Source organism: Mauremys mutica, chromosome 13, assembly GCF_020497125.1.
Source record: "Mauremys mutica isolate MM-2020 ecotype Southern chromosome 13, ASM2049712v1, whole genome shotgun sequence".
Lineage (NCBI taxonomy): Eukaryota > Metazoa > Chordata > Testudines > Geoemydidae > Mauremys > Mauremys mutica.
Genome location: NC_059084.1, coordinates 1,361,895 through 1,377,596, shown reverse-complemented (window position 1 = coordinate 1,377,596; position 15,702 = coordinate 1,361,895). Strand labels below are relative to the sequence as shown.

At 43.5% G+C, this 15,702-nt stretch overlaps 1 protein-coding gene across 3 annotated transcripts in view; it reads right to left on the bottom strand.

Annotated features, from left to right (window-relative positions):
* The window catches only part of CTNNBL1 (catenin beta like 1), an 89,700-nt gene extending 74,217 nt beyond the window's left edge, over positions 1–15,483 (bottom strand). The window contains exons 1-2 of one of the 3 annotated variants that reach the window (XM_044985545.1): positions 15,295–15,483; positions 609–797 (exon numbers count right to left, since the gene is read on the bottom strand). In XM_044985545.1, coding sequence (XP_044841480.1) covers positions 609–797; positions 15,295–15,324 — 219 coding nt within the window. In that variant the 5' untranslated portion in view covers positions 15,325–15,483. Of the gene's footprint in view, positions 1–608; positions 798–4,884; positions 4,964–14,665; positions 14,685–15,294 lie in introns of those variants that run through there. The other 2 variants (XM_044985547.1, XM_044985546.1) reach the window with 2 other exon arrangements.
* Positions 15,484–15,702: the final 219 nt, after the last annotated feature.

Below are 15,702 nucleotides of genomic sequence, written 5' to 3'. Positions count from 1 at the left end.
GAGGCTGAGAGTACCTATGAAACTAATGGATTTAGAAAATTAATAAGAACCCAGAAGCTATTTCCGGTCACAAATTTTAGAAGTAGACTCAAGTAGTTTACACCTAAAACAGAGATTTTATATTTTGAAAGTTTTTTCCAAGCCTTCTTAGGATCTTTTGTTCATTATTTCAGAAGCCCCTTTTTAAAATGAGTGTATTCCCGGAAGGGTTAGAAATGGAAACAATTGCCTTGTGATGTTCTGAGCCCCAGGAATTAAAAATGACCAGTTAGTTTCATCATCCAAGCAGAGTGAAATATAAATCTTAGGTAAATGATTGTGTCATTCATTTTCATATTTTCCATTGTTAAAGTGGTTAACAAACAGTCTCCTTTTTTCCTCCAAATATTTGTACTGCAGAGTAGGCTGATAGGTAGGTACAATTAGGACTATCAATAGGATTTATGGTATTGAAAGTGTCTTCCTGAAAGGGGGGACAGTTCTGGGCCCAGACAACCTTAAAGCACCCATATTTTTCTCATTAGACTTATGTGGTGGAAAAGGCTCTGTTTTGAATAGAGGCGACTACATCTCAGGCAGCTCATCCCCACAGAACACTGGAGATTTACCTCCTCTTCTTCCTCTTCTCCCTCTTTGTCAACCATCTGAAGAAGTTTTTTTTTCTCATCATCAGTTTCTTCCAGTGCAGCAGCTTCCTCTTCCCGGTGGCGACTGCGCTCCCGTGCACTGGCTTGTTTCCGCCGTGCTTTGATATCCTCATCTTCATCATCACGGGGCCTTTTTGTCCCTCTGTTGGGCTGAGGTAAGAGAAAGAAGAGGAAATGAAGTGAGTGAGCCAAGAACTTTTGCCTCCCTTTATCTCAGAGCCCCAGAGACAAAGGTTATTTATTTTGAGCACAGCTAGTTAGATTTGCTTACAATACTTTTACCAACTTTGAAAATTGAAATAGAGTTTACTTTAGTGATGTTTAATATCATATAAATAGATGACTAGTACCAGCAAGAGCTGTGTCAAGCTTCTTCCCTACGTTGGCTCATGAACATCAATCAGGGCATCACATCCTTATCATGCAAAACCCCTGGAACTTCAAATCCAAGCAGGATTTAGTGACCAAGCTGACTAGGGAATGGTTCTGTGAAATGGATACATTTTCACTTGGGAACCAAGAACTTGTATCACTTGTGAGCCAACTCTCAGATGACCCCAGGGTCTAGAGGTGAATTCACTGAATTTCCAATACTGCAACCACGTCTTCTGACTCACCTCGGTGAAGACCCAATTCTGAATTATTTTCAAAATCCACTTGGGTTGGATGCCCAATCAGGCTCATCATTTGCACACTCAGGGCAGTATTAGGCCTGTATACTGCAGTTCAGCAGAGGCAGGACATGGGAACTACATGCGCATAGTATGTTTGATTGCAACTGCCTGTTATTTTCACCCACCGTTCTCATTCACTAGGCAAAATTAAAGGGGACCCACAGAGGGAAAAAAAGGGCATAGTGCTTTTTCTTCTTTAGGGTGGACAGAAAAAGCCTGAAAGTTCTTGGGTTGGGATTTTAAGGAGAGAAAAAAAAATCTACTTCCCCCCCCTTAAGAGATGGGAAGGTTAAGTCCTGTCTCCTCTGCCTTTTGCTGGAGGGAAAGGGAGATGGAATGAGAGCTCTCAGCCCTATATTGAAAGGCAGCAGCTGATCCTTTCACAAAAATCTTTTCTGCCAACTGTTTAACAGGTGTCTATGTAAACTAGGTATTAATTTAAAGGAAAATAACTAAAAATTCCTCTCCTTTGCCAGCTGCTCAGGTTTTGGTTCCTTGATATTTGTGATACGATAACCCTACTAGTCTATCTTTCTCCCACAGTTTTCCACCTAACTTTCTATTGTACAAAGCAAATCTTTTTTCTGAAAAATCCTCTTTGGCCTTCTTAAAACATCAAAAACACAACTCTTTCCTTTGCTGTTCCTTTATCTACAATCTCAAAATCACAGCTTACTTCCACAAAGGTAGCAGCTACTGTTTCAATGCAATCAGGACTCTTTCTGACTTTGAGGATGGAGAATTGTAAATAAATTAAAAAGAAAGAAAAAAAAAGCTTTGGAGAAGAAAAAGTGGAAGTGTCCCTCTCTTGCCAGGTCCCATAAGAGCACAGGCTTCCAAGTGGGAATTTGCAGCTCCGCAGCACGTTGGGAACCGTAGCCCCCAGGAGGCACTAATTCTTTCAGGCTCATAAGGCAAGACCTGCTGTGATTTTGATTAAAATGCGTATACTGCTGCAGACCAGCTACGACACTGTCTCAGTGCAAAATCCAAAGAGCATTTCATTTATTTTTAGAGATTCCGTAGAGTTTAAGGGACCATCACATCATCTAGTCTGATCTCTTGTATATATATCACAGGCTGTTCCATTTCACCCAGACACCCATGACTTCAGTTAGCCTAAGCATTTCAGTCCACAGGAGACTAAACTATTGTGTCCACTGGCAGAGAACACGAGAGTCCAAGGTGCCACCAATGGCCAAGGCCCAATGACAGGGAATTGTTTAGCTGAGATACCCACAGGATCCTAGCAGGCAAACCACACTCACTGCTGCAGATGAAGGCAAAAAAAACCCCTAAAACAAACCAACATCCCAGCCAATGTGATTTAGTTGGAAGGGAGGGGGATGTTCCTCATCCCAAATCTGGCAACCAGTTTGACTCTGAACATATACAGAAGTCACACCAGCCTGGTATCAAAGAAAGAGGCCACCCCATCCAGTTTCCCATCTCCAACTGTGGCTAATCTTTGATGCCTCAGAGGAAGACAAAACCCCAGAATGCATCTGGCCAACTGTGCATCTGGGGAGGGAATAGGTGAGAGGATCCTTCCTGATCCCTGCAGTTGAGTGGGATGAAATGAAGCATGAGATTTGAGTATAGTCACTGTCCTAACGTAGAGCTGAAAATGTTAGGAGCACATTAAGGGACAATGCATGCAATCCTGTTCTCCCCAAGGCCCTGAAGGACAGGGATAAACAGGGGACTTCGTAGGATCCAAGGCCAGAAAGGACCTCCATGACCATCAAGCCCACACACGCACACAGGCCACAGAATTTCTCCCAGGAGCTGGATTAAAACATACCTTTCTAAAAGGTAACTAATTTCACCCCAAAGACTCCAAGCAATGGTGAGTCCACCACCTCTCCGATAAGCTGCTCCAATATTTAGTTTCCCTCACTACTACTTTTTTTAATTAAATCAAAGACAGGTAACTGAAAACTTGGCTGTCCACATTATGCAAATAAGACTGGAAGTTGTGACCATATGCAAAGTGCAAATGGAACAGCAGGCGCAACATAGTTTTTTAATGGACATAAAAGCAGCATAGTTAGGGGCACTGTGCTGTTGAAGATGCCATCTTTAGGAGGAGACTTACAATTAAGGTCCTGTGCGCATATAATCATGAGAAATGGCTTGGCATTTCTGGTAAGAATATGAATCCTAAGCCCTGGTCTCTTGCCAGATTCATTCAAACTTGGTTAACCTCTATTCTGTCTGCCTACATTTTCCCTCCTGTTTCAACTGGATAAAGTATGCTTCTTCGCTTCTTATCCCAAGCTAGTAGCATCTGTCTTGTGCAGTTCTACTGCACACTCTTAAGCACCTGCTGAGGTCCATTGCAGAAATGGCAGTATTTCAGCGCCTAGTGCAGTAACGCATGTATACACTGTAAAACACTTTAGGATCCTTTGGACTGAAAAATGCTATTTATTTCTAAAACGTGTGCTCCTTACATGCCTTCTGGGCACATTAACAACGTAGAACACCCCACAGGTCAACTTTGAAACGATGTATTGTTTGCAGCAGCCAGTAATTTAAACTCTCCCCTACCAATTAGCAACACTTTTGTCTAAAACAAAAATAAAAATGTTCTTCCAGCTAACACCCTCTCAGGAAAAAGTATTGGTAAACACATATGCCTTCCCTGCTGCCCTGAAAGGCAGGCCATGCTCCTGTTCCACAAACAGCGATTTCCAGAGACAAGGATGTTCTACTGTTTCCAGCCTGCTGCCACCCACAGTTCAAACCCAAAAACTATCAGGAGAAACGGCTCAAGTCATCCCAAACATTTCTCTAAAATGATTTCCACTGGAAACACAGAACTGAATTAGTGCTACAAAAGCCAATAAAGAGTTAAAGAAAAATCCACATTTTCCTTGGATGTTCCCTGTGTATCCAGACACTTTCCAACCTAGACTCCAGGTTCTTATTTCTCTCTCCTTCTTATTTTTTAAATTAAAAAGCAATGAGACCGTAGCTGTAATGAAGGGCAAATGGGTTGTCAGATGCAAACTAATGTACCATAGTAAGAGGCTACATCACCAGAACGAATTCTAAATTAAAACTGCACCATGAAACCAACTCCAGTTCCTCTGAGCATGCAATCTAGATCATCAGCATTTACAAGCTGTTTCAACCTCAATTATACTATCTTTTTTTGGGAGGAGGGGGGTGTTCTCTAATATGCAGTAACAGAGTTATTATGATAAATTATGAAAATGCCTGGAGTGTAATTATTAATGCCACCAACACATTTGCAACAGAATGTAATTGAATTCTCTAACAAAGTTTGTTAAGCAGGAGTTAAGGTTTAAAGAATCATAACAAAATAAAGGAAAGAAAACCTTACAAGAACATTGCACTTATCAAACAAGCATAATGAATAACCAAATAAATTCAAGGTTAAGATAACATGTCTGGATTTCTGTTCATTTAAAAGTATAGAGAGAGTTAAGGTACCCAAACAACCTTAACTCTGCCCCCATAGCACACACTCAACATCATCTTAAAAGTTTCTCTCAAAATTATGTGGCTTTTTAAAAACATTTTTAAATGCTTACGGCAGATTGTGTGCGAGGCAGCAGAACACTTCACACCAGTCTTATACAACACAGGACAGTGAGTCTTGGGGGTGCCAGCAAGCCTGTAAATAACGTATGTTTTAAAGAGCCTACAACATTTCCATATGCCCAGTTCCAGCTGTGCTCATTTTCATAGTTCTACCCTGTGATGTCAACTACTCAAGAAACACCTTCTAACACAGGGAACTACAGGAGAACTTAAGTATGCAACAATATGGAAATGATTTACTATTTATATTGCTGTAGTGCCTTGGGGCTTCAATCAAGTGAAAACCCTGTTGCGCCAGGCACTGTACAAACATGCAGTAAATGACATTTCCTGCCCCAGAGAGCTAACAATCTAAAATTAAGTTGACAAGGTAGGTGAGGTAATTTCTTTAATTGGACCAACTTCTGTGGGTGAGAAAGACAGGCTTTTGAGCTTACGCAGAGCTCTTCTTCAGGTCTGGGACACGTACTCCGAGAGTCACAGTTAAATACAAGGCGGAACAGACTGTTTAGTATAAGACGTATTTCAAGGGGCACGCTGAGGGCATTTCCCAGACCTGAAGAAGAGCTCTGTATAAGCTTGAAAGTTTGTCTCTCCCACCAACAGAAGTTGGTCCAATAAAAGACATTACCTCACCCACCTGGCCTCTCTAATATCCTGGGACTGACAAGGCTACAACACCACTGCATACAATTAAATTGTACTTTACACTTACAGATAACTAGATAGATACAAATGTATGATTTTTAGATTAAAAAAACAGATTTCTGTATTTAAAATTTAAAATCAGATTTTGTAAATACATTTTTCTTCTTCAGGAAGAATCATCTGACTCTACTGGGTAGAAGGGTGAAATTTATATTCACAAAATGCTGTCAAATGCAAAAAGTAAGTAAACTGATGGGAAAAACAAAGACTTTCTCTCTACTCTCTTTCAGTTATAGTTATTTTAGGTGTAATTTGCTACACTAGTAGAAACTTAAAAATGACCAAATGTAAAGTTTTAAGATAACGCATCCTGGAAGGGGAATTTTTTGTTCTCACATGTGGATTTAAGGGCTTGCCTACATGAGGAGTTATTCCACAACAGCTGTTCCTGATTAACCTTGTGTATTGACACTCTTATTCTGTAAAAAGCAACAGAGTCCCCTGTGGCACCTTTAAGACTAAGAGACATATTGGAGCATAAGCTTTTGTAGGTGAATACCCACTTCGTCACCCACAAAAGCTTATGCTCCTATACATCTGTTAGTCTTAAAGGTGCCACAGGACACTCTGTTGCTTTTTACAGATCCAGACTAACACGGCTACCCCCTGATGCGCTTATTCTGGAATAAGCGCATCTACCCATGGAGTTAGTCAGGAATAGTTAATCTGCTTTAAATGTACATCCCATCTCTTTCTGGATTAACCCTCATGTGTTGGCAAGTCCTAACTCAAGGTCTGTCCTTGGATCCAGTATCAAAAGAGAAAGAGCTCTGCCTATGGGTTGAGGTGGTGAAGCTCAGTGGTTTGAGCATTGGCCTGCTAAACCCAGGGTTGTGAGCTCAATCCCTTGAGGGGGCCACTGAGGGATCAGGGGCAAAAATCTGCCTGGGGATTAGTCCTGCTTTGAGGAGGGGGCTGGACTAGATGACCTCCTGAGGTCCCTTCCAACCCTGATATTCTATGATTCTATCAAAAAAGATGTGCCCTAAATCAATGAATAATCATACTAGGGGCACCTGCCTTACCTTCCCCTGGAGCAGGGAATTATCCATCACTAACAAAATAGTGTATCCCACAGAAATCTGGGAACACATTTTGAGCCCTGACTGCTTCCTCAACGAATCAGGAAGATTTAAAGAAACCTGGCTAACTTACTTATTTTAATAATACAGAGATGATGCAGAGGTACAGTAACTTTGTTACTATGGAGCTCAGAAATCATTTATTAAAGACATCTGAAAGGAATCTTCTTCAGGGATAGAGCTCCCTTTGTGAGCAAAACTCAGCCACTTGCAACCAGCTCGAAAGAGCCATCAAGAAAAACTATCCATTAGTTGTCAATTTAGAATGACTTCTGAAAACGAGTCCCAAAACTCCAGCCATCTTTTTCCAAGAACTTCTTAATCCTGTTTGTAACACCTGTGTTAAACCAGCCACTCTCAATCTCACTTCTCATTGCCACAGCTCAAAAGAGATGAGCAATTTTAGGTAATGTGAAATCTAAATATTTAAAAAAAAACAACTAAACAACCAAGTATAAGAAAAATTCACAAATACGTCCCCAGAGCTGCAAGTCACGGAAGCCAGCAAATACATAGGGAAGGGAACCTGTGCACTTCAGCCACATGGATGCAGTTTAAATCTTAATTCTCCTTTAACTCCTTTCCTCTCCCCTTTCCTGCACTGGGTGCAAAAGTCATAAAAGGCAGCTTGCTACTGCTTAAGGGGCACAAAAAGGAAAAAGTTGTGAAGTCATAAAAATCTGAAGATTTCCCCCCCGTCCCCCGCGGATTGACACTGGCCAGTAAGAGCAGGAAAAAAATTAAGGTGATGACCCCTGGTAAATATTTGCATGGAAAGGGGATAAAAATTGATCATACCACATCCGATAAGTCCTGCAGTTGTCTGCCTTTGTTTCATGCTAGGGAGTGATTCAGAGATGAATGAAGATATGCCAGTTACTGAAAGACTATACCACAAACAGCTGCCAAAACTAGAAGGCTAGCCTTTAACAGACACCACAGCCTTGCCGTAAGAAACCCATCTCTACCATCAAGATCAAGTTAATAACCAAGGCACATATGCACAGACAGTGGCAGAACATGCACTGGCAAGAATAGATTTAAAGGAACTTCTAGCATTGCTAAGACCCATCCACATAGTCAGCTGCACAATTACCAATACTTTTCCATCTTGCATGGTATCAAAGACTTAAAGGAGAACACCCCTCTTTGTGCTCAGCCGAGCAACCTGAAAGTTCCCAAAGAATCACCTCTCGCAATATGAGATCTGAACTGTGTCCCAAAATAACTAAATTCAAATATGCTATTCTGAAACTCCTGCTGACTCTCTAATCAAAAGTTGGGTAATTCAGCGTAAGACCAGAAGCCAGTGGTCTGTTCAATCCTTGGCCTCTCTTCTGAGGGTAGGTCTATTGCAATTAGACACCCATGGCTGGCCAATGCCAGCTGACTCAGGCTAAGGGGATATTTAATTGCGGTGTAGACATTTGGGCTCAGACTGGAGCCCAGGCTCTGGGACCCTACAAGGTGGGAAGGTCCCAGAGATTGGGCTGCAGCCCTAGCCCACATGTCTACACCACAATTAAACAGCCCCTTAGCCTGAGCCTGATTTAGCTTGCATGGGCCACGCATGGATTTTTAACTGCGGTATAGCTATACCTTGAGACTGCAAAATGGAAGCCTGTTACAGTGGTTTTTGTGAGACAGAGATACAATCGTTAGACATGCATATGAGAACCAGTAACTCACTTCACATAGGCAAGCAAGTGATACTTATTTCAGTTTTGTATTATTTTGCTCTGGTTTGTTTCTCCCGGGCCTTTTACAAGCTTTCCAGTCTACAGGAGGGGAGGGAGACTGCACATGGAAAGGCAGAGTTCAGGGTCATGTTTCAAGTTCATTATCTTAGCTTCAGGGCATTCATTTCTGATGAACTGGGCAATGATGAACCTTGCAACCATTCCAAACAGCATACGATGGCTGGTGCTATGGACAGGGCCGGCTCCAGGGTTTTTGCCGCCCCAAGTGGCGGAAAAAAAGAAAAAAAAGCCACGATTGTGATCGGCGGCAGCTCCACCGCCGCTTTCTTCTTCGGCGGCAGGTCCTTCCCTCCGAGAGGGACCAAGGGACCTGCCGCCGAATTGCCACTGAAGAGCCCGATGTGCCGCCCCTTCCCCTTGGCTGCCCCAAGCACCTGCTTGCTGGGCTGGTGCCGGCCCTGGCGATGGACTACTACTTTAAGCAGAGAGAATGACCAGAGTTGAAGTTACTGGGAACAGCTTATCAGTTGCAGGAGATGCACTGGGTTAATAAGGTTGTAAATATTCACCAAGTCCACTGCTTCTCAAGCTGCACTAATTGTCTTCAGTTTCACCTGCATTCATTACCCAGCAAATGTATGGTAAGTTATCTGTACACCATCATGCACCTGCACAAATTGAGACAGATCCCACTGTGAGCCAAGCTTAGCAAATTTCACAAGAGCTATAGTTTAAGAACATAACCCCAGCCACTGCAGCCAAGCTTTACATTGATTCCTACTTTCACTACTTCCTTTAATTTCACAAATGCCGTCTATCTAAAACCAATGCAGTTTGTAATTTCTACATACAGCAGTGAAATCCGCATCTGAGCAGGATTAAAGACATCTCCCCTTCTCCCCTCTAGAGACAACTGAAAGAGATGTCTGGAAATAACTGGAGTTGGCTCTGCCCCCTTAATTACCACTGTAATTGGAAACCAGACACAGAGGGTATGGGCACAGCATTTCTGGGCAAAACAGAAGCAATATTTAATCATCGGTTTAGACCATCTGCAACTGTTTTGCAAAAGCACATAAAGTTCATGGATTCCTGAGCTCTGTATAAACAGCCAGGTGCTGGAGTCAGTTTAATTGTATTCTCTGCTGCAAGAAATTCCTTTTTCCATTTTGACCAGCACTTGGTGCAGAATTGGAGGCATAGTGTCTGAAATCTTCCATGCCAAATTTGGCACTGAGGGAGCACAGCTTCTTGATTAAGTAGGGACACATTAACTGTTCAGAGAGGAGAAATCTGAAACAATATAAGGAAAGCAATTAAGGTTTGTGATGGGGAAAGCAGAGAAGACCAAGGGACTTTGCAGAAAGGCCACAATAGAACAGGATTTTAATTATGTGGCTTTTTGTCTGGTAGAGAAAAAGTGCAGATACCCTCAATAATCATGTGCTAGGAGGCACCTCTGGAGCAGGGATTATCCAACATGATCAAGATGGTTTATCCTACTAAAAACTTAAGAATGGCCATACCGGGTGAGACCAAAGGCCCATCTAGCCCAGCATCATGTCTTCCAACAGTGGCCAATGCCAGGTGCCCCAGAGGGAAGGAACAGAACAGGGAATCAAGTGATACATTTCTTGTCGCCCATTCCCAGCTTCTGGCAAACAGAGGCTAGGGACACCATCCCTGTCCATCCTGGCTAACAGCCATTGATGGACCTGTCCTCCATGATTTTTTCTAGTTCTTTTTTGAACTCTGTTATAGTCTTGGCCTTCACAACATCCTCTGGCAAGAAGTTCCACAGGTTGACTGAGCGTTATGTGAAAAAAAAAATACTTCCTTTTTTTTCCTTTTAAACCTGCTGCCTATTAATTTCATTTGGTGACCCCTAGTTCTTGTGATATGAGAAAGAGTAAATAACACTTCCTTATTTGCTTTCTCCACATCAATCATGATTTTATAGACCTCTATCATATCCCCCCTTAGTCGTCTCTTTTCCAAGCTGAAAAGTCCCAGTCTTATTAATCTCTCCCCATATGGCAGCCGTTCCATACCCCTAATCATTTTTGTTGCCCTTTTCTGAATCTTTTCCAAGTCCAATATATCTCTTTTGAGACCACAACTGCACGCAGTATTCAAGATGTGGTTGTACCATGGATTTATATAGAGGCAATATGTTATTGTCTGTCTTATTGTCCATCCCTTTCTTAATGATTCCCAACATTCTGTTCACTTTTTTGACTGCCGCAGTACATTGAGTGGATGTTTACAGAGAACTATCCACAATGACTCCAAGATCTCTTTCTTGAGTGGTGTCAGCTAATTTAGACCCCATCGTTTTATACATATAGTTGGAATTATGTTTTCCAATGTGCATTACTTTGCATTTATCAACACTAATTTCATCTGCCATTTTGTTGCCCAGTCACCCAGTTTTGAGAGATCCTTTTGTAGCTCTTCGCAGTCTGCCTGGAACTTAACTATCTTGAGTAGTTTTGTATCATCTGCAAATTTTGCCACCTCACTGTTTACCCTTTTTCCAGATCATTTATGAATCTGTTGAATAGGACTGGGCCCAGTACACCACTATTTACCTCTCTCCATTCTGAGAGCTGACCATTTATTCCTACCCTTTGTTTCCTATCTTTTAACCAGTTGCTGATCCATGAGAGGACCTTCCCTCTTATCCCCATGGCAGCTTACTTTGCTTAAGAGCCTTTGGTGAGGGACCTTGTCAAAGACTTTCTGAAAATCTAAATACAAGATATCCACTGGATCCCTCTTGTCCACATGCTTGTTGACCCCCTCAAAGAATTCTATGTTTCGGCTACCAGTCCAATAATGGAAGCATCCCTCCCTTAACCCCCAACCCAGGTTTGACTGGAAGCTGCAGGATATAATAATTTTTCATTTTTTTAAAAAGTATCCACAAGTAGAGAATAGGTTGCTGGCAAGACCAGCAGCCAAACCCATGAGAACTGAGAGGAAGAGAGGATTTCTTCATTTTCTGCCTCCCAACAATCCTTCAAAAATTATCCATAGCCCTGTAGTAGAAAGATCATTTCCCTGGGAAATAGGAATTCAAAAGGTTTAGAGAAATCAGAGATGATATCAAATATTTCAAGTAGATGTGAGCAAGCCCTCCCTATCAGAGTGGAATAGAATCAAACAGGGACTTATCTTTCATTTTGAAACAAGAAAAACGTGAGGAATAAATCGTCCTTTCCAGAAGAGCTGCTGAAACAAGCGAACTGAATGAAATACAATGCAACTTTGTATTTTATAACATCTTACATACAAACAAATTGTGCCACAAAATACTTAGAAATAAATAACAGAGCCTGAGAAAAATGAGAAAGTAGAAACCAGTGAAAAATGAATGTTTTCACTTGGGATTGGAAATTGGATGGAAAGTTGGTAAAATGGAGAGATACAAGAGCAATAGAGGGAAAGGATCTCATATCAACAGCAGCAAGATTAGTACTGACAGTCAGCAGACAGATGGCTGGATGGATAGGAAGGGGAAGATCGGAGACACAAGAAGAGCAAGTCCACAAAGAGTTTTAGAAAGAAAAGATGTGCTGAACTTGATCTGAAGAAACCGGACCCCCATGGAGCTGTCATAGGACAAGGTCGCATTTTGTTGACTATGCGAGAAGGTAAGCAGCACTTTGCAGTTTGGATGCCAGTGAGCTGAAGGCACAGAGGAGGAATTAGCACAGGCAGGATCCCTTCCACATCCTTCCAGAATAACTCACTCATGTGGAAAAGAAAACACAGAAACTACCTAAAGTCAATGGAAGTTTTTCCTCTCCACCTCAAAGTAATGGTACTTCAGAAATTTAAACACACCCTAACTAATGGCAGGTTTCAGAGTAGCAGCCGTGTTAGTCTGTATCCGCAAAAAGAACAGGAGTACTTGTGGCACCTTAGAGACTAACAAATGTATTTGAGCATAAGTTTTCGTGGGCTAGAACCCACTTCATCGGATGCACAGAATGGAACACACAGAAAGAAGATACTTATACATACAGAGAACATGAAAAGGTGGGAGTAGCCATGCCAACGGTAAGAGGCCAATCAATTGAGACGAGCTATCATCAGCCAGAGAGAGAAAAAAACCTTTGAAGTGATAATCTAATTGAATCTATTTCCCCATGTTAAAATATCCTCACACCTTCTATGGGTCATCTCGATTATCACTTCAAAGGTTTTTTCTCTCTCTGGCTGATGATAGCTCATCTCAATTGATTGGCCTCTTACAGTTGGCATGGCTACTCCCACCTTTTCATGTTCTCTGTATGTATAAATATCTTCTATGTGTTCCATTCTATGCATCCGATGAAGTGGGTTTTAGCCCACAAAAGCTTATGCTCAAATACATTTGTTAGTCTCTAAGGTGCCACAAGTACTCTTGTTCTTTCTCCTAACTAATGGGCTGCCTGTGTCACAGGCAAGTAAACAGAGCATATTCACAAGTGCTCTCTCCCCTAGAGGGAGATATCCCAAGGTTATAACAAATCCCACTTCCAGACAGTTCTAAGGACTGCAGAAATAATCTACCTGAACATCTTTTAAATTGGAGTTTTATACTTACATATATGCTGGCCATTACATTAAAGTGTCTTTTGGTTTCATACTGTACTGAACTATAAGGCAAAGAACTAGTTTGCTCAAGAATGAATCTCCAAGTCCTTAGTAGCATAAGAGGGATCCCAACGTTATAAATCACCATACAAGGTCTCATTCAGTTGCCCACAGGACAGTATTCCAGGCTCACTGCGGTCAGGGGAAATAAGTGGTTTGCTACATCTGACTAGAAAAAGTTCAAACAGTCTCTGATAAGGCTATCATGGTTGTAGGCCAACAAGAGAACAAACTTCATGAAATAATACACACTACTCAAGAGGAGGGAAACTGGATTTAAAAGGATCCGGATAAAATACACTCAAAAGTGACTTGTGCAACATAATGGCTGACAGTAATGAAGACGGCTGTGAAATGAGCATAGGCTCTATTCAGGAAAAGGATTTAGGACAACTGTGGACAATAACTTAAAGCCACATTTTCAACAGTTAAGAAAGCAAGAACAATTGGAGATGTGAACAGAGTACCAATGTGTTGCAGTGGTCACCCAACCTACTGAGTAAAGCTTGAGGCACCATATTTCAGGAATTAGAAGACACCCACAAGAAAGCAGCATGGGATGCCAGGGACAACAGACACAATATTAGGAAATTGTATTCATATTTGTTGGAAGAGAGATTAGACACCTCCACACATCCACTTCTAAAGTTGAGAGCTATGAGAAGGTAGATAAACACTATTCAAGAGGATAATATAGTAGACTAAGAACCAAAAGGTCACAAACTATACATAAGAAAATACCTGATGCCAAGGTTAAATTAATTAATTAATGGAGATATCCTATCTCCTAGAACTGGAAGGGACCTTGAGTCCCGCCCCCTGCCTTCCCTAGCAGGACCAAGTACTGATTTTGCCCCAGATCCCTAAGTGGCCCCCTCAAGGATTGAACTCACAATCCTGGGTTTAGTAGGCCAAGGCTCAAACCACTAAGCTATCCCTCCCCCCTAATGAGGGAAATTTTATTACTAAGAATAGTCAGGAGAATTATCAGATTAAGTCTTTTAAAAAACAAGTATCTCCTGTGTCACAAACTGCACCACATCATTTTAGAAATCTAACGTTCTTTTCACCATTAATGTTGACATTTACTTTTTACATTTCATTCAGCTGGAATAACAAAAATAGACTTGTCAGTTTCACTTTCCTGCTACAATATTTGAGGAGAAACACTATAGAAAAAAAAATTTAGATAGATTGTGATTAAAAACAATTTCAAAAAAGTATGAAGACATTGACATTGATCTTGTAAGTTTTCTGCCTAAAGTGACCTAACAGTCAGTTAATGTGTGAAACCGCCCAAAGGCACAGACAGACACTGCCCTATGGGGACACACAAATAAACATTAGACAGTAATAGAAAGGCATGCAGGACATATGACAATGACAGGCAGGTGGAAAGATCTCCATAGGTCCCATGGTCTCCTTTCATCCCAAGACACTACAAACTCTATATATGGGGGGGGAAGGTCAGTTTGTGGATCCAAGAACGTCACTAGTTTGCCACCACCAATGGGAATGTCTCTTAAGGACTGACTATTGGCCCTCCAATTGAAGACACAATTTAAGAGAAATTGGCGGCAAAGATTTTTACATTGCTTTCTGCTGAAAACAAAGATAATTTTGCTTGGGGAACAAACCAAAAGCACACGTCACCCTCGAACGTTCTATGATAAACCTTCATTACCAAACCCCTCCGTTCATTTCCAACAGTGGCACTTGACAGCTCTTCATTAGGCCAGCGTTCGGCCAAAGTCGCAGGCACGCGGTAGCCGGCCTGTTGAGCCGGTGCCCGCCGGGGTGGCCCCAAGCCCACTGCAGTTACACAGCCGTGAGCGGTGCCCACTCCTGTAGGCCGGCGGGTCTCACGCTTGGCGAGGCCGCGGGCCACGTGCTGGCACCACGACGCGCCCGGCTAACTCCGAGCCGGTGTCTGTCACTGCACGGGAGTCTCCTGCTGGCGCCCCCGGCCCCCGCGACCCCCTGGCACAAGGGGAGAACCAGGGCCTGGGGGGGGGACTCGCGTTCTCCAGCTGCTGGAGCAGTCCCACTTTCACCCCCCCCCCCGGTCCCCCAGCACGGGCCCTGCCAGGCCCAGGCCCCGGCCCCCGCCCCGAGCAGGCTGCAGGCGGAGCCCCTCCCCCCGCACGCGGGGATCACACACCCCGCCCCCCGCACTGGCTCCGGCACTGGGGGGGCAGGGCCAGGCGTTGGGCCCCCCAGGAGGGGGAAGGAGCCGGCCCCGGCCCCGCCCCCGGCCGCTCCTCACCTGGTAGCTGAGCAGCTCACCCACGTCCATGACCCCCGCGCAGCGGCACCCTCCAACTGTCGCAAAACCCGAGGGATGGACAACACACTGCCGTAAAGCGCGGCTAAAAAAAAAGCGGCTCCTGCGCTGCCGCAAAGCGCGACGGAAGGGGGGGCGCCACACTGCTGTGAATCCCAGTGGAGCGCGAGTCACGTGCCCTCAAACGCAATACTTCCGGACGCTCGGAGGCGCGTGGGGGGGCGGGATCGGCGCGCGGTCGAGGGGCGTGGCCATGCTGGGCAAGTGTGGCGGAGGGGCGTGGCCGTGCTGGGCAGAGGGGGCGGAGCTGAGGGGCGTGGCCGTGCTGGGCAGAGGGGGCGGGGCTGGGGCAGGTGGGGCACTGGGGCGGGGCCATGCTGGGCGGAGGAG